The sequence below is a fragment of the Prinia subflava genome, chromosome Z, assembly GCF_021018805.1.
Source record: "Prinia subflava isolate CZ2003 ecotype Zambia chromosome Z, Cam_Psub_1.2, whole genome shotgun sequence".
Lineage (NCBI taxonomy): Eukaryota > Metazoa > Chordata > Aves > Passeriformes > Cisticolidae > Prinia > Prinia subflava.
The window spans coordinates 90,633,411-90,655,162 of record NC_086283.1 but is presented as its reverse complement, the minus strand read 5'-3'; the positions used below and the strand labels follow the sequence as shown (position 1 = coordinate 90,655,162).

The 21,752-nt window shown below is 46.0% G+C and overlaps 3 protein-coding genes across 3 annotated transcripts in view; all 3 read left to right on the top strand.

Moving 5' to 3' along the window:
- Nucleotides 1–10,208, top strand: part of DHX29 (DExH-box helicase 29) — a 30,537-nt gene extending 20,329 nt beyond the window's left edge. Inside the window, exons 22-27 of the mRNA XM_063421639.1 lie at nucleotides 2,300–2,436; nucleotides 3,059–3,152; nucleotides 3,897–4,199; nucleotides 5,520–5,651; nucleotides 7,188–7,284; nucleotides 8,028–10,208. Coding sequence (XP_063277709.1) covers nucleotides 2,300–2,436; nucleotides 3,059–3,152; nucleotides 3,897–4,199; nucleotides 5,520–5,651; nucleotides 7,188–7,284; nucleotides 8,028–8,083 — 819 coding nt within the window. The 3' untranslated portion in view covers nucleotides 8,084–10,208. The remainder of the gene's footprint in view (nucleotides 1–2,299; nucleotides 2,437–3,058; nucleotides 3,153–3,896; nucleotides 4,200–5,519; nucleotides 5,652–7,187; nucleotides 7,285–8,027) is intronic.
- Nucleotides 10,209–10,579: 371 nt separating this feature from the next.
- On the top strand, nucleotides 10,580–13,574 carry CCNO (cyclin O). The gene is made up of 3 exons (XM_063421641.1): nucleotides 10,580–11,332; nucleotides 11,416–11,601; nucleotides 11,755–13,574. The coding sequence occupies exons 1-3, from the start codon at nucleotides 10,775–10,777 to the stop codon at nucleotides 12,238–12,240; spliced, it is 1,230 nt and encodes a 409-aa protein (XP_063277711.1). The 5' UTR covers nucleotides 10,580–10,774; the 3' UTR covers nucleotides 12,241–13,574.
- A 402-nt stretch (nucleotides 13,575–13,976) lies between these two features.
- MCIDAS (multiciliate differentiation and DNA synthesis associated cell cycle protein) lies at nucleotides 13,977–20,358 on the top strand. The gene is made up of 6 exons (XM_063421640.1): nucleotides 13,977–14,504; nucleotides 14,839–14,924; nucleotides 15,236–15,302; nucleotides 15,629–15,843; nucleotides 15,987–16,097; nucleotides 16,558–20,358. The coding sequence occupies exons 1-6, from the start codon at nucleotides 14,303–14,305 to the stop codon at nucleotides 17,047–17,049; spliced, it is 1,173 nt and encodes a 390-aa protein (XP_063277710.1). The 5' UTR covers nucleotides 13,977–14,302; the 3' UTR covers nucleotides 17,050–20,358.
- Nucleotides 20,359–21,752: the final 1,394 nt, after the last annotated feature.

Here is a 21,752-nt window from a genome sequence, read left to right as displayed (position 1 = left end):
TTAAAAATACAAATGTAGTAGTACAAAAACAAAGAAAGAAAACCCTGGACACCCTGACAGAGTCAGAAAATACGACCTGACTCCCTGTTCAGGGTATTGGAAGCAGTCCAAATAAATCCTCCTGGTGAAACAGATGTGCTTCTGTTGGAGTATATATGATCCAGTAGAAGGGGCCCAGTGATGGTGGGATGGGTCTGGTCTTCGTCTGAGAATCCAGTGGAAAACAGGCTACCTGGTGTTCCTAAATCTCAGGTTTTATCTTGGTAGGAACAGCTGGCTCCCCCCTCCCCCTGCACTGGGCAGAGCATCTCCCAATGGGATGGTGTAATGTGTCATGTCACTGGAGAGCCTGAATGGCCCATTAACAGAAGATATCCCCCAGGGGGTGGACAGTGGTGAAAGAGATAAGAAACACTGCCCCACCTGGTTTTAATAGCTGGCCCATTATCAGAAGGCATCCACCCTCCTCCCCCCTGGAGTTACAAGAGATAAACAAAAACATCTCTCCAACAGCTTTCAACACGTGAAATAGAATACACTTTTTTTTTTTTTTGGTTACATAACCCAAGACAGGCAGAAAGCATATGCACAACCAGTGCAGAAGCAAGGACAGGTGTCCTGGAAAGACTATAGGAATTCAGTCTAGTGGCCATAGGGATGTGATGAGGAAGGCCATTGCAAAGGTGGAGCTGAATAAGAAGGGTTTATTCAGCTATGTCAGCCAGAAAAGGAAAGTCAAAGAAAATGTACCCCAGCTGATGAACCATTAACAACAGATGAGGAGTAGGCTGAGGTTGTCGATATTTTTGCCTCAGTCATCAATAGCAACCTCTTTTATGGGAGTAAAGTGAAGGCCCAGAGGACCTGGGATTTTTTACAGAAGTAGAAAAGAGGGGCCTTGGGAACTACTAATCAGCTTCAATTCTGTACCTGGGAAGATCATGGAACAGATCCTTCTAGAAGAATGCTGCAGTACTCAGAGGACAAGGTGATGATTAAAGACACCAGCATAAGCTTAACCAAGGGCAAGTCCTGCTTGACCAACCCAGTAGCCTTCTGTGGTGCAGACACATTAGCGGACAAGGGAAAGGCCACATATTTGTTTATCTGGACTTCTGCAAAGCCTTTACCATGTTCCCTCACCTAAATTGGAAAGAGATTCACAGGATGAACTATTAGATGCATAAGAAAGTGGTTGGTTGTACAGTCCCATCCTGAGGGTGGTGGTTAATGGCTCAGAGTCTCAATGGACATCAGTGACAAATGATGCCCTCAGAGGTCTATACTGGGACCAGAGTTATTTAATATCATCATCAGTGACATAGATGGAGAGGTTGAGTGCACCCTCAGCACGTTTGCAGATGACCCCGAGCTGAGTGGTGCTGTTGACACATCTGAAGGATGGGATGCCATCAAGAAGGATCTGGAAAAGTGGGCAGATGAGGAGCTCATAAGACCGAGTGCTGGTGCTGCACCCGGGTCAGGACAACCCCAGATATCAGCACAGGCTGGGCATGAACAGACCAGAGCAGCCCTGCCCACAAGGACTTGGGGGTGCTGCTGGGTGAGGGGCTGGACATGCCCCAGCCATGGCACTCACAGCCCAGAGAGACAAACGTGTCCTGGGCTGCATCCAGAGCCCTGTGGGCAGCAGGGCCAGAGCAGGAATTTTGCCCCTCTGCTGTGCCTTCACTACACCCACCTGTAGTGCTGGATCCAGCTCTGGTAGCCCCAACACAAGATGGATATGGAGTGAGTCTTGCTGGAGTGAGTCCAGAGTTTATCACAAAGATGATTAGAGAGCATTGGAGTACCTCTCCTTTGAGGAGACTGAGAGAATTGGTGCTGTTCAGCCTGGAGAAACAGCTCCAGCATGACCTAATGACAGCTTTTCATTACCTGAAGGGCATTAAAGAGCAACTTCTTAAAGGGGCATATAGTAACAGGACAAGAGGGGATGGGTTTGAACTGAAAGAGGATTTGGTTTGATTCAATATTTGGAAGAAGTTCTTTACTGTGAGGGTGGTGAGGCACAGAAACAGGTTGACCAGAGAAGCAGTGGATGTCCCATTGCTGGAAGTGTTGGAGGCCAGGTTGGTTGGGGCTTTGAGCAACCTCATTTAGTGGAAGGTGTCCCTGCCTATAGCAGGGGCTTGAAACTAGATGACCTTTAAGGTCACTTGCAAACCAAGCCTGTAATTCTAGGATAATGATAAAAGAAAATTTAGGGCTATTTGTTTTATAAACCTGCGAGTTTATAACAAAATACTTTCAAGTGATGTGTACTTTATAATTGCAGGCAACTTTGGCTGCTGTTATGACAGAAAAATCCCCATTTACTACACCTATTGGTCGAAGAGATGAAGCAGATCTTGCAAAATCATCTCTAGCTATGGCAGTTTCAGATCATATAACGATCTACAATGCTTATCTGGGGTAAGTGATGATTCTCTTATGCTCATAACTAGTAGCAGATAACAAATAATGCAGTTACATAAAGAATCCTTAGTATCTCTTGAACTGCTTTCACTTCAAGTTTTTTCTGTTCAGAGTAACAATAGATTGCCAAGTACTATAATACAAATGGATAGCTTGCTTAGTGTTTTGTTCAGCTCCTTATAACTATGCTTGCATACATACAGAGATTTACTATATCAGTTTATCCTAGTGTTTAAAGTATTTTGTTTGCTGGTTTTGGTATTTTGACCAGAATATTTTGTATTTGATAAAGCACAAATGTATAAATGACATACAGGTTTTTTCCTCTTTAGGGATTACCACTAAGTCTGAATTTTGTTTTGACTGTCAAGACAGACAGAAATGTATGGAGTTTAAGAGTAAATCACATATTTTTGTTAGTATCTGTCAAATCTGTGTTACAGATATGTTCTCTGGAGTATCCCTAGACCAGCAGCATTCATCTTCATTAATACAATTTATTTTAGAGTGGAGAATGCTTACCAAAACACATTATTCCTTTTGAACTTAGTGCCTCTTCTGTTGTTACAGTCTTGGTGGCTTTCTTCTTTCTGTCATAAGACATTGTTTTTTTCCTTAGATGGAAAAGGGCTCGACAGGAAGGAGGGTATCGTGCTGAAATGACTTATTGCAGAAGAAATTTCCTTAATAGGACTTCACTGTTAACTCTGGAGGTAAAACATATCATTATGCTCTGCACTCCTAAGTTGTTCGTTGAAATTTCCATCTGAAAATGTCATTCCCTTTCAAAGAGATGATATATTACAGTTACTATTTACACAAGATAAAAGCAAGTGGAATTTTAGGGACCGATGGGATGCATGCTCTCAATCAAGGTAGCTGTGTTATGTGAGTTTTGATATGCACACTTGGGTAAACAGCTTTGTAGTCACTGCCACTGGAGAAGCAAGGCCTCACTTTCATCAGATTCAAAACTTCATGAATTAAAGTGTTTATATAATTCTTGATATCAAATCACATGTCTATTAACAGTTAATTTAAAAGATGAGGCACAACCTTATGTAAATGGCCTCTTATTTTTGGTGAGAAAACGTTTTAATTGATATTTCGTTTTACATGTGGGTGACTGAGTACTTCTAAGCAGACCTGGATCTTTGATGCAAATGTATTTTTTAATTTTAACTGCAAGTAGAGATTTAGTATTTGCAGCATATTTATTTCCATATGTCTAATCCTATATTCCAGATACCAGATTATAATATACATAATGTTTTTCTCATACAAATAACTGGGATTTCCGGAAATAGCTAGGCTGCAGAAAATACAAGTGATGATTCAAGTAAGGAACTTTCCCCTGGAGAGCATGAATAATTCAGATGAAGTGTCATTTTCTGCTGCTGAAGTGGAGTATGTAACTTTTTAAATTCAAAACTTTACTAATACTATCCTAATTTCAGGATGTGAAGCAAGAGCTCATAAGGGTGGTCAGAGCAGCAGGGTTCACAGCACCTTCAACACAATGTGGATGGGATGGAAGTGGAGCCACGCAACCCCTGTCTCTCAGTGAAATAGCTCTTCTTAAAGCCGTGTTAACTGCAGGGCTGTATGACAACGTGGGAAAAATACTATATACAAAGTCTGTGGATATTACAGAGAAGCTGGCTTGCACAGTGGAAACTGCTCAGGGTAAAGCGCAAGTTCATCCCTCCTCTGTAAACCGAGACTTGCAGACATATGGATGGCTCCTTTACCAGGAGAAGGTAGGTTGAAGATAGCGAATGTAGCTCGTTGTTCATGTAAAGATGGAGTTCTGCCTCTAATAGACTTCAAACTAGTGTATGCTATTTAATAGCTAATTCTTTTATTTTAAGAGTCTCTTATTATCTAATGACCATAAAGTTCATAAAAGTGAGTCAACTGAGTGATGAAGAAAAAGAAGGTGAAACAGAAGATCATGAACAAATCTGTTCATTGTGAAACTGATAGCTATAAATGGAAGAAATTTTCTGTGTATCATTTAACTTAATAGTTTCATTGATTTTTTTAAATACAGTCTTGTTGATTTTATTAACATTTTACACAGTAATAGGTAGTAGTAACTTTTCAAAGTTTGGTTTGTTATTATTCTAAAGTTTTGAAACTTGGTACTGGCATATCCCAGTAATAAAATAAAACAGCCAATTCTGTAATGGGCTGCTGAACATCCTAAGTAAACTGCATTTTTTTCCACTTCTTTCCCCTTCAATTGAAAATCTTGTCAGCTATTTGTTAAATTCAAGTGTTTGTATTAGTTACATTTCTGGTACAACAAAAGTTTTACAGCAGTTGCTTAATGGCCAAATTTACTGTAGAGAAGCAGGAAATATGTAACTTTTTAAGGTATATAAATAGATAGTATTTTTTGAGAGTTGAAAATATTGAAAAGAACATTGTAGTGTGATGACAAGACAGCAGCTAAGATAGGTAAGTTATTCCATAAAGAGTGTGGCAAACAAAGCCTGCACTTTAGTATGAAGATGCACTCTTTTTTTGTCCATCCTTCACGCTACAACCATTCAATCCTTCATTCCACCCCATTCTGTCTTTGAGATGTTCCAAAGCCAGAAGCAGCACATGCTGAGCCCCATAGTTCATGCAGTGCATGTGTCTGCATGTACCACGTTTTTGCATGTGCATATGTGGATGTAGATAAACTGATAAAACAGTTGCTCCCAAGAGGAATGTATAATTAAAGAGCTTGGTCTGGCTTTTGCTTCAGTAGTGTTAATATTTTTAGTGTTGCTTCTATGAACACCTCTAGGCTAACATTATCTCTCCATTTGAGCTGTAAGAAGATAACTGTGGCTTTAGCTAACTTCAAGCATATAAGCCTGTCACCTAGAGATGAGTTATTTTATGTGGTGCAAGGCAGACAAATAGCTATTGATTGTGTGCAATAATTATTTTGGTTGCATCTTGAAAAGGGAAAAAAGTGTGATCTTTGCTTGTAGAAGTAGCAGTCAAATTTAGTGTTACAGATGTTGTGTGGTCTGGGATTTTTTTGTTGTTGTTTTTAATTGTTTGTGTTTGTTTATATGCAGGTGAGGTATGCCAAGGTGTATTTGAGAGAAACTACTTTAATATCCCCTTTTCCCATTTTGCTTTTTGGTGGGGATATAGAAGTCCAGCATCGCGAGCGTCTCCTGACAGTTGATGGTTGGATCCATTTTCAGGTGCATTGAAGTCATAACTAAACTACCTTTTGTGATTGCATGAGCTTTTGTATTACATAGTTGATATATTAGCTTGTTTCAGACCACTGCATATGGGAGATGGAGACAAGAGGGAGGAAAGGGGGAGAGAATTAAAGATAATGATGGGAAATTTTACATACGTGTAATGAAATCTTAATAAATCCCACTCAAAAGACTAGACTTGTTAAATGTGGTTTGCAAAAAGTAAGTTCCCTGTCTCTTCAAGAAGAAAGTGTTCTTTCAGAAAAGGTATTGAAAATGGATGCAGAGTAAACTTTTTTTATAGCATTTGTACTGAAAGCAGAGGAGTGTACTGTTTTTATATTACAGTTCTATAATCTTGTAACTACTATTTATCTTTAGCACACTATGGTATATACTGTTCTATAGTGCAGACAGAGTTGTTTGAAAAACAAAAAAATCCACATTTTTAAATAGCTGCTTACTTGGATTTGGGATGTTTGGTTTTCTTGATTAGGATTTTTTCCTTTCTGAATATGTAAGTTTTGTTTGGAAATTGGAAAGCTGAGAGTACTTTCCCAGCATATTTTTGCAGACAAAATAGTTGTCATGAAAAGATCCTCTGTAAATTCTGGTAAATGGTAAGTCATGGGGTTTGCTATCTAGGCAGCTACGTGGTTAAAATTTTCTGTGCTCTGGGCCTTGTACTACTCTCAAAGACAAGTATAAGCAACAAAACAATTTTTTGCAGTCTGCTGATCCAAGTAAGCATTCGTCTAATTGAATTAACTGCTTGTCATGAACAGGGAATTTTAAAAATCAAGTCCCTTGTGGATTTGTTAGAGATTTTTTTTCTGGTCCCTGGATGGCTACAGTTGTGCAGTTGCTGGGCTAATCACATCTTACAGTGTTTCAGAATTTTTGCTTTTTTACTGAGACACTAAGCAAAATCCACTGCATTTTGTGCTTCTATTGTAGAAGCTACTTGTTGTACCAAAGGCAGCATATAAATGAAATATAAATTGAAATAGGGAGAAAGGGATAAAAAATATTTTCGGGAGACAGTTCAGTTTTAAGTGTCCAAATTCCTAGTGAGATTTAGCAAAGGCTTGTGATTGCTTTGTCAGAAGGTCTGGAAGACCTCCCAAGAGGCAAATGCATAGCTCTTTTATTTCAGGTATAAATGTAATTTGAACTTTGTTCCATTTGGGGGAAAAAGGTAATTAATTGGGCAGTTTATTGGTAAAGTGATCATTTCCTCTTATGCTGGTTGTGTGGGAACAACCAGCACAATGGTAAGTTACCCTTCTGAGCTGCTGTTCTTCAGGCTTTGATGTTACCAACAACTGGTACCTAAGGCTAGGGCATAATGTAAGCCCAGTTATTTCATAGGTATGCTATCCATCATGATTATCATTACCATTAAAATCATGTATGTGCATCATGTTTGCAGGAACCTTTGTCATAAACTTCTTATTTTGTGTAGGATACTATTTTGATCTATGGTTTTGTATGGAATGTCTGATAATACAAATGTTTACCTTTTCTTTATAGGCTCCTGTTAAGATAGCAGTAATTTTCAAGCAGCTGAGAGTTCTTATTGAGTCTGTTTTGAAGAAGAAGCTTGAAAATCCCAAAATGTCACTTGAAGGTAACTTTCACTGCTGGCATTACTGTTTAAGTGGACCTTGTAGCAAATCTGAGGAATTGTTAGTACACTGCAGCCTCACACAGCAGCATGTGTGACATGAAAGTTCCAGTAAGTGTCCAGAAAGTCATTATTAACCCTGCATATATTGTGTGGCTCACCCCAGATGTACAAAGATCTGCACAACTGCCATTTTAAAGGTATCCCTGGTAACAACATTCAAGGTAGTAGTAGTAATGGTGAGGCTTGCATCTCAAAAGAGAATTGAGATTATATGTGGAGAATCCTAGGCATGGATGACTTACAAGTGTTGTGCAAGTTGTCTCAAAATCTAGGATAATCAATGACATGTTGGTTCCCAAAAGTAAGGGGTAGCGGAGCACAGTTTAAAATCTGGACACTGGATGTTCAGGAGCATATTGTAGGTGGGGAAGACAGAATTCCTGTATGCTGATGTATCTGTAGTTAACCCACTACTTTCTCAGTTCCTTTTGTGGAATATCGAAATGGTCATCTGCAATTCATTGAATAATTTTGTCATGATGTACTGTGTACATACTGTTTGTCCTTTTGCTTGCCAAATGCTAACCATTTGTTTTGCTTTTGATTATGGCATAGCCTAAAACACTAAAATTTTAAGTTGCTGACAGCTAGACTTCGCTTACGATTTTTGGGGTTTTGGCATTTTGGGAATCAATTTTTAAGCTTGCTCTTTTTCACACACTGTTTTATTTTTTCTTTTCTAGATGACAAGGTCTTATACATCATCAAAGAGCTGATAAAAACAGAAAATGGTAACTGAAATCAGAAATCAGTAACAAATCAGAGCTTCAGTAATTGCAGGGGAAATTAATGCACTCCAACATTAATTGGAAGTATTTAAATTCTTAATGTGGTTGATACGAGCCACGATGGGGATAGACAGCATCATTTTGCATAGGATCAGCCTTTTTCTTTATCACTTTAAAGATGAACACTGAATATGTTTAACCTTTACAGTATATTTGGTGCCATTTGTGTTGACTGTATGAATAATAGCTGCAAGCAGTTTCTTCTCAAAAGAGAAATGGCTGTGAACAATTCCTCTTTTTTAGCCTAATGTGCTAATCATACCATCAGTACAGTGTGTGCTGATGATTGAAGATTCAGTCCAGAATCTCAGCTGAGAAGAATTTCCTGTGTGCAAACAGAAGACAAATGTTTCTCATATGGGTTTCCTGAGTGATGTTTCTTTTTCCTTTGGAACTGTATTAATTTACAGTATTAATTCACAGTATATACAGAAAAGTAAGTCTTAATTTTTCTGTATGATTTATTGAGAAGATGCTCTGTAAGCATTAATAAGATGATAGTATGGATTGCTGTGAACAAGTGCTCAGCAAGACATGTACTGACCAGTAGCTCCTCCCAAACAGAGGATGTGCCTCTTCTCACAGTTGTTCCTTGCTCTTTACCCTGATCCTTGTAACTCCTGCAACTGTAGTATATTTTACTGTCTCTTTTTTGTATATTAAGTTTTGCATAGTTTTGCATGTCCACTTCAAGAGATGATCATGTATTTTCCCCCTCATTGATCAAAATTCACATTGACCCTCTTCAAGGAAATACCAGAGAAGCTCCTAGTAGAAACTTCCAGTGGCAGTTCTCTCCTGCCCTACTTGCTCACCATGATTGTATATCTGTGTAATCCTTTGTTTCTTGTTTCTTTAATACTGAATAACCCTTAACTGAGTAGCTTAATGATTCACATGGTCTCATATTCCACCTATCCACACTATTTCTAATAATGAAGTGCAATTTTAGATTGCCAACTCAGCTTTCAAGAATAAGGAGTATATTGGTGGGGAGGATATGCCATTAAATAGGAACTGTCTTTACAGGCAAAAGCATAGTGTAGATGACAACTTTTGTTTAATCTGAAAAATAAAGATTTTATACAGTAGAGGTTAATCACGTACAGAAAGGACACTGAGTACATAAAAAATGCAAAATATATGGAGCCTATCCAGTCAGATTATCACAGTGGAACTGGTATTGCTGTCCAACTTGGGCATGTTAGCTTGCACTCAGTTTTGGAAGAGAAAGCTAACAGCTCTGAAGGAACAGGGATCACATCTGTTATTCTTTTATGCATTACAATAATCTAGTGGTTGTCCTGATTTCATAGACAAGAAGTGACTTTTGGGGTTTTTTACACCACCAGTTAGGCAAGGAGGCATTTGAACATGAAGTTTTGATTTTAGACCTGAGGACCTCAACTTTGGCTTCAGTATTGCCACACTGAAATCAAAACCTGCAAATTATATTCATTGCAGATATAAACTAAATCTATACCCTAAACAAATTTCCTAGGTTTTGTTTTGGCTGAGATATTTTATTTGTATCCTTTGGAAACACAAATTAGAAAACATCTCAGTAATTCAATAACTAGCAAGCTCCTTTTTCTTTTGGGTTTGAATTTTGCAAGTGAGTTGTTGGTCATAAATTGTTAGATCTTATGGGAAAGTGTAAATTGTGTTTGAGTTCCTCTCCCTTATTCAGCTGTGATGGATAAGAGGGTTTTTTCCATTTATAGGTGGTGATGTTGAAATTCGGAATTATTCTTTGTGTTTCTCTAGCATGCTGTACTTTGTAATCTTTTAAATAAATAACTGAAATAAATTAAGGGGATATATTGTAATAACTGGGAAATTGCACGATCTGTGTGAGCAACAGTTTTCTGCAAAACAGATTAAGGAGATCACACTGTGGTGTACAGATAAGCACAGTTATCTTTAAAAAAAAACCCAGCAAAAACAAAAAACAGATTATATGCTGGCTTTCTGCTTCTGCAGTATACATGAGCAGTTTTTGTGCCTGTACTCTTTTGGGTGGATGAACTTTCTCTTTTGCTCTATTTATTTAATAAAGACTTCTGTTAACACCTTTGTATTAGTTTCTCAAAGCATTTGTCATACACAAGACCCCTCAGTATCTCTGGATCTTTGTCACCATAATCTCAATTGTATTTTGCAATGTGTTCTTTTTTTTAAAGGCAGCATGTTCTCCTGGTCTCTGTCCTCAAGGTGGAGAGGAGTTTCTGCTCCTGCCGTTCACCCTGTAGAATTCCCACCTCCTTCCCTGTTTTGCTTCTCCATCATGGGCTTTGGAGCTCTTGTTTCCACTGACGTGTTTCCCAGTGCTTAACCCAGAAGAAGTTTTCTTTCTCCAAGTCTTTATGCATCTAGCACACTATAAATGCGTGGTTGGAGTGCAGGTTTGATTTTCCTGCGTTCAGCTGTTTAAAATAGTGCTCCATTATGTAACTAGTCATGGATGGAGGTGTAACTGTGACCCGTATTGCTCCGGAGCTCCAGTATTCCTGGTTCTATCTCCCGGTGTCTTTGTGCTGTTTCTGGTGACCTGCACTGAAAGTGTTACCTGTGTGGGGACCGACCGGTACAAGCTATTAAAGCTTGCGAGGTTCCGAGTTGAACTGCTAGGAGCTGGAGAGATGGAGCGGCTTCAGCTGGCCGCGTTCGTGCGTTTACAGCACTGGTGGATGGTTTGCTCTCCCTGCCGTGCGAGGGCGACGAGGCCGTGGTGGGGAGGTCACAGTCTCACGGCAGCTCCACCACGACCTTCTGGCCCGGGGGCAAGCGGCAGAGGAGAGACGTTTCGGTGGCGCGGATTTTGTTTTGGAGACGGTGGTCCCCTCAGCGCTCAGACGACCTCCCCGGGCCGGGCGGGGCGGGTGCCCGGGAGGCGGGCGGTGGCAGCTTTGGCTGGCTCAAATAGCCAGCGCCGCGCTGGGAGCGGAGCTGCCCCGGCCGCCCAGCCCATGGTGACGGCGGCGAGCGGGCGGCGCGGCGGCGCTCCGGAGCGTCGGGGGCCCGGCGGCTCCCCGGGGGGCTGCCCGCGGCGCCCGGGGCGGTGGCGGCGCCTGGCGGCGGCGGTAGAAAGTGCGCAGGAGCTGCAGGCTTTCCGCGACTACGGGGAGAGCTGGTACCGCTCCCGCAAGGGGCTGGAGAGCCGCTTCCAGCCGCGGGAGCCGCTCGCCCGGCAGCCGCAGGTAGAGGCAGCGGGGCCGGAGGCGGGGAGCGGGCGAGGGAGTCCAGGATGGGCCCCACCTGATCCCCGCTGCCGGTGCCGTAGGTGACGGCAGAGGCGCGCTGCAAGCTGGTCAGCTGGCTCATCCCCGTGCACCGGCATTTCGGGCTCTCTTTGGAGGCACTCTGCCTGGCCGTCAATATCCTCGACCGCTTTCTCGCCACCACTCCCGTGGCCGCCGACTGCTTCCAGCTGCTGGGGGTAACAGCGCTGCTCATCGCCTGCAAACAGGTAGGGCGGCCCTGCGGCCCGGCTGCCCCGCCGCCAGGGTCTCTGCACCCGCCGAGGCCAGCCCGAGGGGGGGCACAGACAGGCCGGGCTCGGCGCCAGCTCCCCTGCGCTGCTTCCCGGCGGCAGCGTCCTCACTCCTGTCCCCACTCGCAGGTGGAGGTGCACCCTCCTAGCGTGAAAGAGCTCCTCGCCCTCTGCTGCGACGCCTTCACCCGCCAGCAGCTCCGCAACCTGGAGTGCATCGTCCTGCATCGCCTGGACTTCGACCTGGCGGCGCCCACCGTCAGCTTCTTCCTGGAGCACTTCAGCCAGGTGCGGCTGGAGGCTCGGGGGGCCGACGCGGGGGAGGCGGCGGACGCCCGGAGCCTGGCGGCGGGCATCGCGGAGCTCAGCCTGGCTGATTACGCCTTCACCAAATACGCGCCCTCGCTGCTGGCCGCCAGCAGCCTGGGGCTGGCGGACAGGCTCCTGCGCCACCGCAGCCCCCTGGACCTGCGAGTCAGCGGCTACCCGGAGGAGATCCTACGGGGCTGCATGGACCAGCTTCAGCTCCTGGTGTCTCTGAACGGGCGGTCCCTGTCTCTCCTCCTGCCCTCGGAGGTGGCCCAGAAGTGCGCCTGGCTTGGGGATGAGCACTGACAGCAGGACGTGGTGCCGACGGCTCTGGCTCGGCGTTTGTGCTCCACAGAGTCAGTGCAGTCTGATGCACTAAGCTTTAGTGTCATTGGAGCTTAAAAATCAGATGGCGTTTTGCAAACGATTTTATGTGTCGTGTCATCTGCACTATCCCTTTGCTGTATTTTTTTAAGTCCAGCATGTAAATAATTTACTGAATCTACTGTGTTATTTAATTGGAGGGTGGTCCATAAAGATAACGGTGTAAGGACCAACTGAATATTGAGTAAACCCTTTCCTACTTGTTACCTCTATTCGTTTACTTGCTGGTGGTACATGGATGCAGCTGGGAGAGGAAACACATTGGCACATAACGAATTCGCCCTGCCGGTTAACTCAATCCCTCACAAAATAAAAATGCCCAGTAGTGTCATTCCCTGCCATGCCCTTATAACTTGGGTCAGTTACACGACGCTTATACATCTTAAGTTATAAGACACCAATATAACCTGAATTACAACTTTTTATACAATGTAGTAGCTAGTGTACGGTTAACTAGTTGCTCAGTGCTTAAATAAATGGAAATTTGCCACGTGAATAGTTTCAAAATAGACGAGTATAGCTATATTGGGGAGCAGCAGGTATACTAATGAGTAATTCACAAATATAAAGCAAATTAGCCACAAAATGAAAAATTTAGACCAGTTAGATCCAGAAAGACCAAGGAACACCATAACTGTGCATGCTCCAAAGACAATGTTGAAAAGTGCAGATGTGAGGAAGACCTTGAGCCTTTACTGAAGAAGACCCCCAAGACCACCTAAATTGGGGAAGCACAAGTACAGTACAGAACAATTTATGACCATGAGATAACATTATGTAAATCAGCTCTGGTACATACATGATGATGTTATAATGATGTAGCAATATTAAGTAATACTTACTGTATAGATAATCCACAGCACTTGACAAGGGTGAATGAGTTAGGTGGAGAAATCCCCCTCACCTCCAGTGCTGCAATAAACAAATACCAACTGTATAGACACCAATCTATGGGGTTTTATTTCTAGCCATCGGGCATCACCCATCTCAAGCTGCACCCGTTGTCTTGGTCATGGCTCGGGAAAAAAAAACAACTTAGATGAGCTGACACAAGTGTAGGAAAACAGAGTATGGAATAATAATAACAGTGAGGTTTGTTTTTTTGTTCATTTAGTTTTCTAGCAGGTCTATAATCCAGATGCACGCTCCTGAGCAGCTTGAGGGCACATTCAAGGGCTGAAAACAGCCATAGCGTTGTAAAGTATTTCATTTTCTTCATTTGTATCTGTGCACAAAAGTGATATTAAAGGAGCTCACAGACATCTAGAGCTGCCCTAGGGAGTGCTCACCTTTCAGCGCAGGGGGGACCCGGACGCCGGGCGGCGCTCCAAGTCCTGCCTGCCGTCAGGTGTTGAGGCACAACGAGCAAACCTTGTCCACGCTGCTGCTACAGAAAATGCCTGAAGACCACCACGGGCAAGTAAGTGGCAGCTCATCCTCCGCCAAGCCCGTCGGTGGTTTCAGCTGCACTGGCGGTAGCAGCGGGTGGGACCCTCTCCCGGTGCGGGGATCGGTACATTCAAGAAGCCATGGGCGGGTTTTTTCTCCTACACAACACATCCCCGGCCCCCGTGGCTTTCCACGCAGACAGCCCCTACCGCTGTAAAGACATTTAACAAACATCATTGTCAAAACTAGCCCAGCCCCCAAGCTGACGCCCGCGCTCGGGCACAGACCCGCGGGGCTGAGCGCGGCACCGGGGTGCTGGCAGGACCGCCGTGCCCTCGAGTTTCCCTCCGGGGCAGCCCCTCGGCCCGCCCACGCTCCGCGGGCGCGGGGAAGGGCTCCGCGGGCGCGGGAGCGGCGGCGCGGCCCGGGGCGGCGGCGGGAGGTTTCGGCGCCCCGGAGGAGCGAGGGCGGGCGGGCAGCCCCGCATGGCCGCGGCCCCCGCGCCCCCATCGCGGGGCGGCGCCGAGCGGGAAGCGAGGCTGAGGGCGCCCGGCGGCACCGGGGCTGCAGCCGAGGCCGGGGCCGCGGCGCCAGCATGGAGCAGGGCGGCCGCCGCCGAGCCTTCGGCAGCATCTGCCCCAACACGGTCCAGGGCCCGCCCGCCCGCCTAGCCAAGAAGCCGGCCCGGCCCGGCGGGGGCACGGCGTGGACGCCCCCGGCCGTCCTGAGCCCCCGAGCTCCCCCGGCCCGTCCGCGCCGCAGCGGCGCCTCGTCGGCCCCCGCCGCGCCCGCCCTCGGTGAGTCAGCCTGCGGCGGACAGCCTTAACCCCCAGGCGTGTACCCTTCCCCGTTCTTCTGCTCCCTCTGGTGTCCCCCACCGTGCTGCCCAGCCCTGCATCCCCCTGCCGTGGCACCCCCACCTTACCCTCCAGCCTGCTCCCCCGGCCATAACCCCTCTCCGTGACCCCCGCTGTATCCCCTCTGGTGCCTTTGCACCCTTTTTCCTAGCCCTGCGTTCCCTGGCCATGCACATCGAAGAGGTCTCCCAGCCGTGCTGCTCATTTTGCTGTGTCCCCCTGGCTATATCCACCCCTGCCTGTGCTACTCACCTCTGTCTCTGACTGTCCCCAGTGCTCAGAACCATCAACTGGCAGGATTTGGCAGCCTCTGCCCCGATCCTTCCCACCAACCCAGCTGGCCCTGTGACCCTGCAGCAGGTAAACCTACTGTTCAGAGCCGCCTCGGCTGCACTTGGCCCCTGGAGGGGCAACTTTCTCAAGCAGATGGGTGCTGGCAACTCCCCTAGCCTCAGGTTTCCCACCTGTGAAACGGGCACAGCAAAGGACAGCATCTTGCCCCATGTGTCAGATGGGTTAGTGGCAAGGGGTTGGTGTCTGGGGATGCTGCAACTGTGATAAGGTGCTGAGCACAGGCAGCAGACACTACTGAAACAGTACGGCCACTAGTGTGGGCAGGTCTGAAGCCTGGAGGACCCTGCTCACTGCATCATTTCCTTCACCCCTCCCAGGGTCCCTGCTTCCAGGATGGGCCAGAGTTTGATTTCCAGGAATTCACTGTTGGTGATTTTATATCTGGCAAGTAAATATTTTTCCTTACCTGAGACAAATGTACTTGCATGTGCACATCTGCAGTCATGCTGGATTCATGCTTCTCTTTTGTTTTTGCTTTGCTTTTAGAATTTTGGATGCCCACTCACTGCATGTTTGTCCCACCATGGGACAGTCTGTGAGGTAGTGCATTCCTGCACATTCCCTCAGAGACCTGAGCTGTCACTGAGCTCTCTCCCACAGGAGACAAAGTAAATCCAAACAGATTTAGGGTTCACAGCTGTCACAGTAGAATAAAAGCATTTCAGGACCTATCAGAGGGATGTTTAGAACCAGAATTCTATTCCTTCCAGATGTATCCACATTGATGCCACCACCTCTGGATTGTACTGACTATGGTTTTTCACTTGGTGAGGAGGTGGCTTTTGGCCCCTGCACCCCACAGCTGCAGAGTGGTGTGTTGGTGCAGGTGCCCCCGCAGCGCCTGCCTTCCCCTGAGCCGAGTTGGAGGGACCTGGCAGACCAGCACCAGAAAGCACTGGGAGATGCCCTGGAAGCAAACAGCCAGGTAGGGACCCTGAAGCCCTCCCCAGACCGAGCTGGGTTTGTTTTGTCTGCTGAGGCAACTGCAGGGCCCTCGTGTGCAGCATCCCCCCGGCCCTGGGCAGTGGGGCTGTCTCAACCACCCCTTTCCCCGTTTGTCCTTCTCAGCTGCAGGAGACCCTCACACAGAGGCAGGAAGAGCTGGTGACACTGCGGGAGAGCAACGTGCAGCTGAAGGAGCTGGCAAGTCAGGCCAGGCAGCTGGCTGCCGTCCTTGACGTGAGTGCTGCTCACCACCCGGCCGCTGCCTGGACCCCGAGGGACAGTGTGATGCCGGGAGCAGGGGGAATAGGGTGCAGGGGGAATGGGGTGCAGGGGGAATAGGGTGCAGGGGGAATGGGGTGCAGGGGGAATGGGGTGCAGGGGGAATGGGGTGCAGGGTGAGGCAGCACGGCGTGGGACAGGGCCTGGGCGAGATGTGGAATGGGGTTGTGCAGGGTGGGGTTATGGGAGCTGTGTGGTGCAGGGTCATGTGGGGTGGACGAGGCGGGGCAGGGCAATGTGGATTGCTGTGGTGCGGGGTGAAGCAGTGCGGGGTGCGGCAGGGCAGTGGGGGTCAGCGGTACGGTTCGGGGCAGGGCCGTGAGGTGTGGGATGGAGCAGGGGGCACAGTGTGGGGCGGAACAGCACGGGACTGTGCGGTGCAGAATGCGGAACTCGCGCTTCCTCTCCCCGGCAGACGCTGATGCTCCCGCCAAGCGCCGACGGGACAGCCCTTCCTCCTCCTCCTCCTCTTCATCCTTTACCTCCTTCTCCCGCCTCCGCTGCCCCGGCCGGGACCGGCCTGGAGGATGCGGAGGGCGTGGACGCCATGCTGCGGGCCGTGTCGGAGAGGTGCCGCGCCGCGCTGCGAAGCCTGGGGGGCAGCCCCGGGGGCAGCCCCGGGGGCAGCCCGGCACACAGCCCGGCACACAGCCCGGCACACAGCCCGGCAGGCAGCCCCACGGCCAAGCGCCCGCGGCCGGGCCCGCGCCTGCACGGCGCCTTCCGCGGGCTGCGCACGGGCCGCGGCGCCCCGCGCCCGCCGGGCGGGGAGCTGGAGGGGGGCGGCAGCCTGCGGGCGGCGCTGGGCGAGGCGGGCTCCATCCGCACCCTGGCCTTCCCGCAGGGAAACGCCTTCACTCTCCGCACGGCGGCCGGCGGGCACCGCTTCCGATGGGTGCCGCGCTGAGGGCCCCGCGGCGCCGGGCAGGGCCGTGTCCCGGGCAGGGCCCGTGTCCCGAGCAGGGCCCGCAGCGTGAGGCTGGCAGCGCGCCCCGCCCGACGGCACGCTGCCCGGTTTCTCCTGGAATAGGGATGTTCGCTCTTTCCCCCGCTGCCGGAGAAGCGACGGGACGAGCGCGGCAGAGGTCGTCGTGCCTCAGCGAGGGTCGCAGGCTTCGTGCGCTGTGCGGCTCGCCGGCCGGCAGCTTGCCGTCAGTAGCTTCCTGATGAGTGTAATGAAAGTAGAAATTAAACGGAGATCTGCCCGGTTTTACCCAGAAGCTTTCAGTCAGCTGAGCAGACAAGCGTAGCTGGCAGGACAGTGGCTGGAGGTGGCCAGTATGAAAGCAGAGTGATCGTCCCAGGTGCTTAAACACGATGCAGCTGCTCCATAATGGAATTTTACACCCACAATGTTTACAAAGTGCACTTGTATCGTTCATGTGTGCAACTGTATGTGTATATTTGTACTCGTTATGATGATTAAATAATGCTTAAAATTGCCATTTTATTTTTACACATTTAATGTAGACTTCATTTTGCATCAGGTATGCATATTTACTTTCATTAAGGGAGACAGCAGAAAGCATCTCTGATAGAGATAGAAAGTTTTAGAATAAAACATGCTGCTTTTAACATCCAGTGGTACTAACTTATGTAAAGAGAAATGTAAAGAGTAATGTTATACTGTTCTGAACGGATACATTTCATTTCACCCACTAGTCTGAAAGCTGAGCCACTAATAACACTCCTGAAACAGTACCTGATATTTTTATATTTCTGTGGCGAGTGACACACTGCTCCACCCAGGATAGAGGTATTCTCCCTGTGAAGTTACTGTTTTTTCAACATTCAGCTTTTCCAGTTGCACTGCATGGGTTCCTGCACATTAGCAGCAGTCCAACAGTGACAGGCTTGTATGATGGTTAAGCTGACAGCACATCATCACCTCAGTGGATTTCCCAGGGGAGTTGAAACCCTGCACATGCTGCTGTGCTTTTGGCAGGCAGAGATGTACTCGGAAGGAGAATGGTTGTTGTTGCCAGCACAACATGTAGTTGTATGGCTACTTAGAGACTGCAAAAGTGGTCATTGAGTATCTGAGGGCCTTCATGTCTTCAGCACTGACATTTTTCTAGCAGGAATGGTGCTGAAGCCCTTTCTGGGATGCTACAGGCTGGCATGATTTCAGAGGCATTTACACTTCTGCAGAAGACCTTTGCCACTTTGGCCAAAATCCTGTATGAAAGCTCTGGTTTGACAGCAGGCAGAAGAGACAAAATCTTCCTGTCTGCACTGAATTAAACAGGGAATAAGTTGATAACAAAAGATAGCTCTTATATATAGATATATATGTATATACACACACATATATACTATGTATATATATACACCATTCCTCTCTGTGTGTTTGACAAAATAAAGTACAACATGTACAGTGTGTACCATTATATAATGCTCGTAAGAGTATTAATTCCTCAGAAATGAAGTGACACACTAAGTGTGTAAGATGCAGCAATGAAATAATCACCCGCTTGGATTGTGACTACTGTTGATCTTGCTGCTACTTCAAGTCCTTTCAGAATTACAATTATGTTTTTACCCATTTTTTCAGTGAACCTGCTATGGCATTTGTACTGATTACTTTTACTCTGTTTTCTATGGTAAAAGGAACCTTGATTATTTTTGAGATGTAATCTAAAAGTAGTAGAAATTATCATAAATGTCTTTTTAAATCTATTTAATGTGAAGACCTATCAATTGGAAGGGCTGAAAATAGGCTAATGACAAGATGTTTCTAAGTGAGACTCACAGGAGCATCACCAGACGCACAAAAAGTGTTGGGTATGCAACATGGTCATGTGTTGGGCTACAAACATATTTCTAGCAGTACACTATATACATCTTTAATCTATAATGGTGTATTTTAAATTGATACTTATCTATCCACTTCCATACAGGAGCTGCATAAAAAACGGGCAAAGTTCTTGCACAGATTACAACAGCCTGATTACTATTTTCAACAACAGTAAATTAGAAGGGCTCCTGTCAGGCAGGAGTTGATGGGATTGCAGGGAACAAAAGCTGGTCCCTTGACACCCCTGTTTCATGGTTGTTTCACCAGAATCTGACCCTGAAGTAGCTGGAAGTCTACCTCTAGGAAGCCTCAGATCCAATCTTTGCTTTGTTTTGTGCCTTTAAATGTTACGCTTTATGATTATTGTCTGGGAGAGGATCTGTGCAGAGACCCTGGACGTGCAGGTGTGATGAACTGAAGAACATGCTGGTTTGTGGTTTATGCTCACTGTGATTTTCTCTCTCTGGTGGTGCATTGTCCATGCAATGGGTGAAGCGAGTTAGCCAAGACCCCAGGAGAAATAAAGTAAAGTAGATGCAATAACATTTCATGAGCTTTTTGCCTGCTTGTGTTAAATTAGCTTTCCCCTCCTTTCTCGTCCCTGCTGGTGCCAGGCCGTGGGGTGTGTGGCTGTGGAAGTGTGATAGTGCAGAACTGCAGACAACTGGAACATTTTGAGGTGAAAGAGAAAAATACCTTTTAATTTGGGAGTGCCAGGGTAAGGTTTTACTGATCATGTGTTGAAGACGCATATCAATTTAATGTATACTTTGTCTGGGAACATGGGTTTTTCCTTGGATAAAATCCTTAGGTATTAATTGAAAGAAAACACCAGACCCCAAGGGACAGATTGATTAAAACTACATACAACTAACTTCTAGTAAGTAAGGGCATATTAAGTCTGTCATTTTAAGGATGGAAAGGACAGAAAGGACATGGATGGAGATATTTAGAAATGGCATGCGGTTTTTGTTATAGCTATAATTTCTGAAAGTCTTTTTTTATTAGCGATTTTGCTCATCCCTTGATCAAAATCCAAGACTGAGTGTCAGCATGGTACTTTCCTGCAGGGCTTGTCAGGATTGTTGAATGGATCATAAAGAGAAAATATTGAGCATTCACAGGTCTGAGCTACTCTCCACATGCCAGTAACAGAAGTGTTCTTGCTTTGACCTTCATTATCAAGTTATATGTAAACACAGGCAAACATTTGGTGTCATTTAATTGCTCTGGTCACTGTTTTTGAAGCACACAGGTTCATGCAAGTCCCATTCATATTCCATTCACAAAGATGCAACTGATGCTCCTGCTGGTTTGCCACAGATCCCGTGGGGTGGCAGACAGGCATTGCAGTGGTTCGGGCATTCGGGGTCATGTAGAGACCAGACTCAAACATGGCATCATGTTATAGCAGCAGTACTAAACTACTCCTGATGGCTCTTCAGTGATTGCAGAGAAATGGAATTTCACTGACATTTACTGCCTTGTTTTCCTGAATATTTTTTCCAAATAAAAATATCCCTGTGTCTAACTTCCAGGAAAAGACATTATTATTCAGTCCTTTTTATATGACAGCAGCATCACTCTTCATTTTTTCTAAACATTGACTTACTTCTGGTCAGCAGCCATTATTTGCATTTTACATTACAAAAAAGACAACTAAAGCTAGTGAGGTCAAAAGAGGCTGCAGTTTTGCTTTGGCACAATTATTTCATAACTGCAGCATGAACAGTCCTAAAGTTTGCCTTGCATCTAGCATCCATTCAAACTGACAGCAAGTGAGTATTTATGTTCATTACTAACTTTATACTCTTAAATAAAATACTATGAAAAATAGATCAGTAAGAGTCTTTAAGGTTTTTTCATGTGTTGGTAAAACACATCAAAATATTCATTTTTTGGTAAAATATTCATTTTTTCCAGATTTCTTATGTGAATAATGGAGCTACAATTAGAACTCATTTGCTAAAACAGTCAACTTGGATTTTGAGTCTATTCTCTTTTTCACCCAGTAAATTACTGTTACAATTGCCTGTGAGGGTTATGATTTAAACCCAGTTGGAAATTAAACTTAATGCAACCACTCTCTGTCCTCCAGTACCTCATCCACACACTAGTGAGAGAGAGAGAGAGAGACAGGGAGAGACAGGGAGAGAGAGAGAGAAGGCAGAATTATAGGTTGAGATAACAATTTGCTGGAAACAACAATGAGATAAGAACATGAACAGTAACAGCAACAACACATACTAATAACAACATACAAAAGAGGATGATTACACAAAAAGTGCTCATGGAGTCTAACAGAGCAGACCCGTTGTCATTCAGCTTTCTGAGACAGACACCACTACGGCATCCATGATCCTTTCCTTCTTGGACATAAAAATCCCTTACTTCCCTCACCTGGCACATAAAAACTTGGGCACACCAACGTGGCACAGACAGAGAGACCCACATGGCTCCGACATATGCATACATATATGTATACACACATATGTTGTCTTGGGTTGCAATATGTAACCAAAAATGTGTATTGTATTTTCCATCTGTTGAAACCAGTTGGGGAGGTGTTTTTTCTTTTATCTCCTGTATGACCCATTCTCATAACTCTGGGGGGGAGGGGGTGGGGGCCTTCTGCTAATGGGCCAGCTGTTAAAACCAGGGGAGCAGTGTTCCTTATCTCTTCCACAATCCATCCTCCCTCCAGGGGGATATCTGCTGTTAATGGGCCATTAAGGCTCACCACATGACTTAAAATATTAAATCATTCCATTGTGAGATGCTCTACCCAGTGGGAGGAGCCAAACATTCCTACC

Excerpts from the sequence above, each read along its gene's own strand:
- CCNO (XM_063421641.1), top strand. The coding sequence starts at position 10,775 with ATGGAGCGGCTTCAGCTGGCCGCGTTCGTGCGTTTACAGCACTGGTGG. Across the intron at positions 11,333-11,415 it reads CGCTCGCCCGGCAGCCGCAG|GTGACGGCAGAGGCGCGCTG; the intron begins GTAGAGGCAGCG and ends CCGGTGCCGTAG. Across the intron at positions 11,602-11,754 it reads TGCTCATCGCCTGCAAACAG|GTGGAGGTGCACCCTCCTAG; the intron begins GTAGGGCGGCCC and ends CCCCACTCGCAG.
- MCIDAS (XM_063421640.1), top strand. The coding sequence starts at position 14,303 with ATGGAGCAGGGCGGCCGCCGCCGAGCCTTCGGCAGCATCTGCCCCAAC. Across the intron at positions 14,925-15,235 it reads GCCCTGTGACCCTGCAGCAG|GGTCCCTGCTTCCAGGATGG; the intron begins GTAAACCTACTG and ends CACCCCTCCCAG. Across the intron at positions 15,844-15,986 it reads CCCTGGAAGCAAACAGCCAG|CTGCAGGAGACCCTCACACA; the intron begins GTAGGGACCCTG and ends TGTCCTTCTCAG.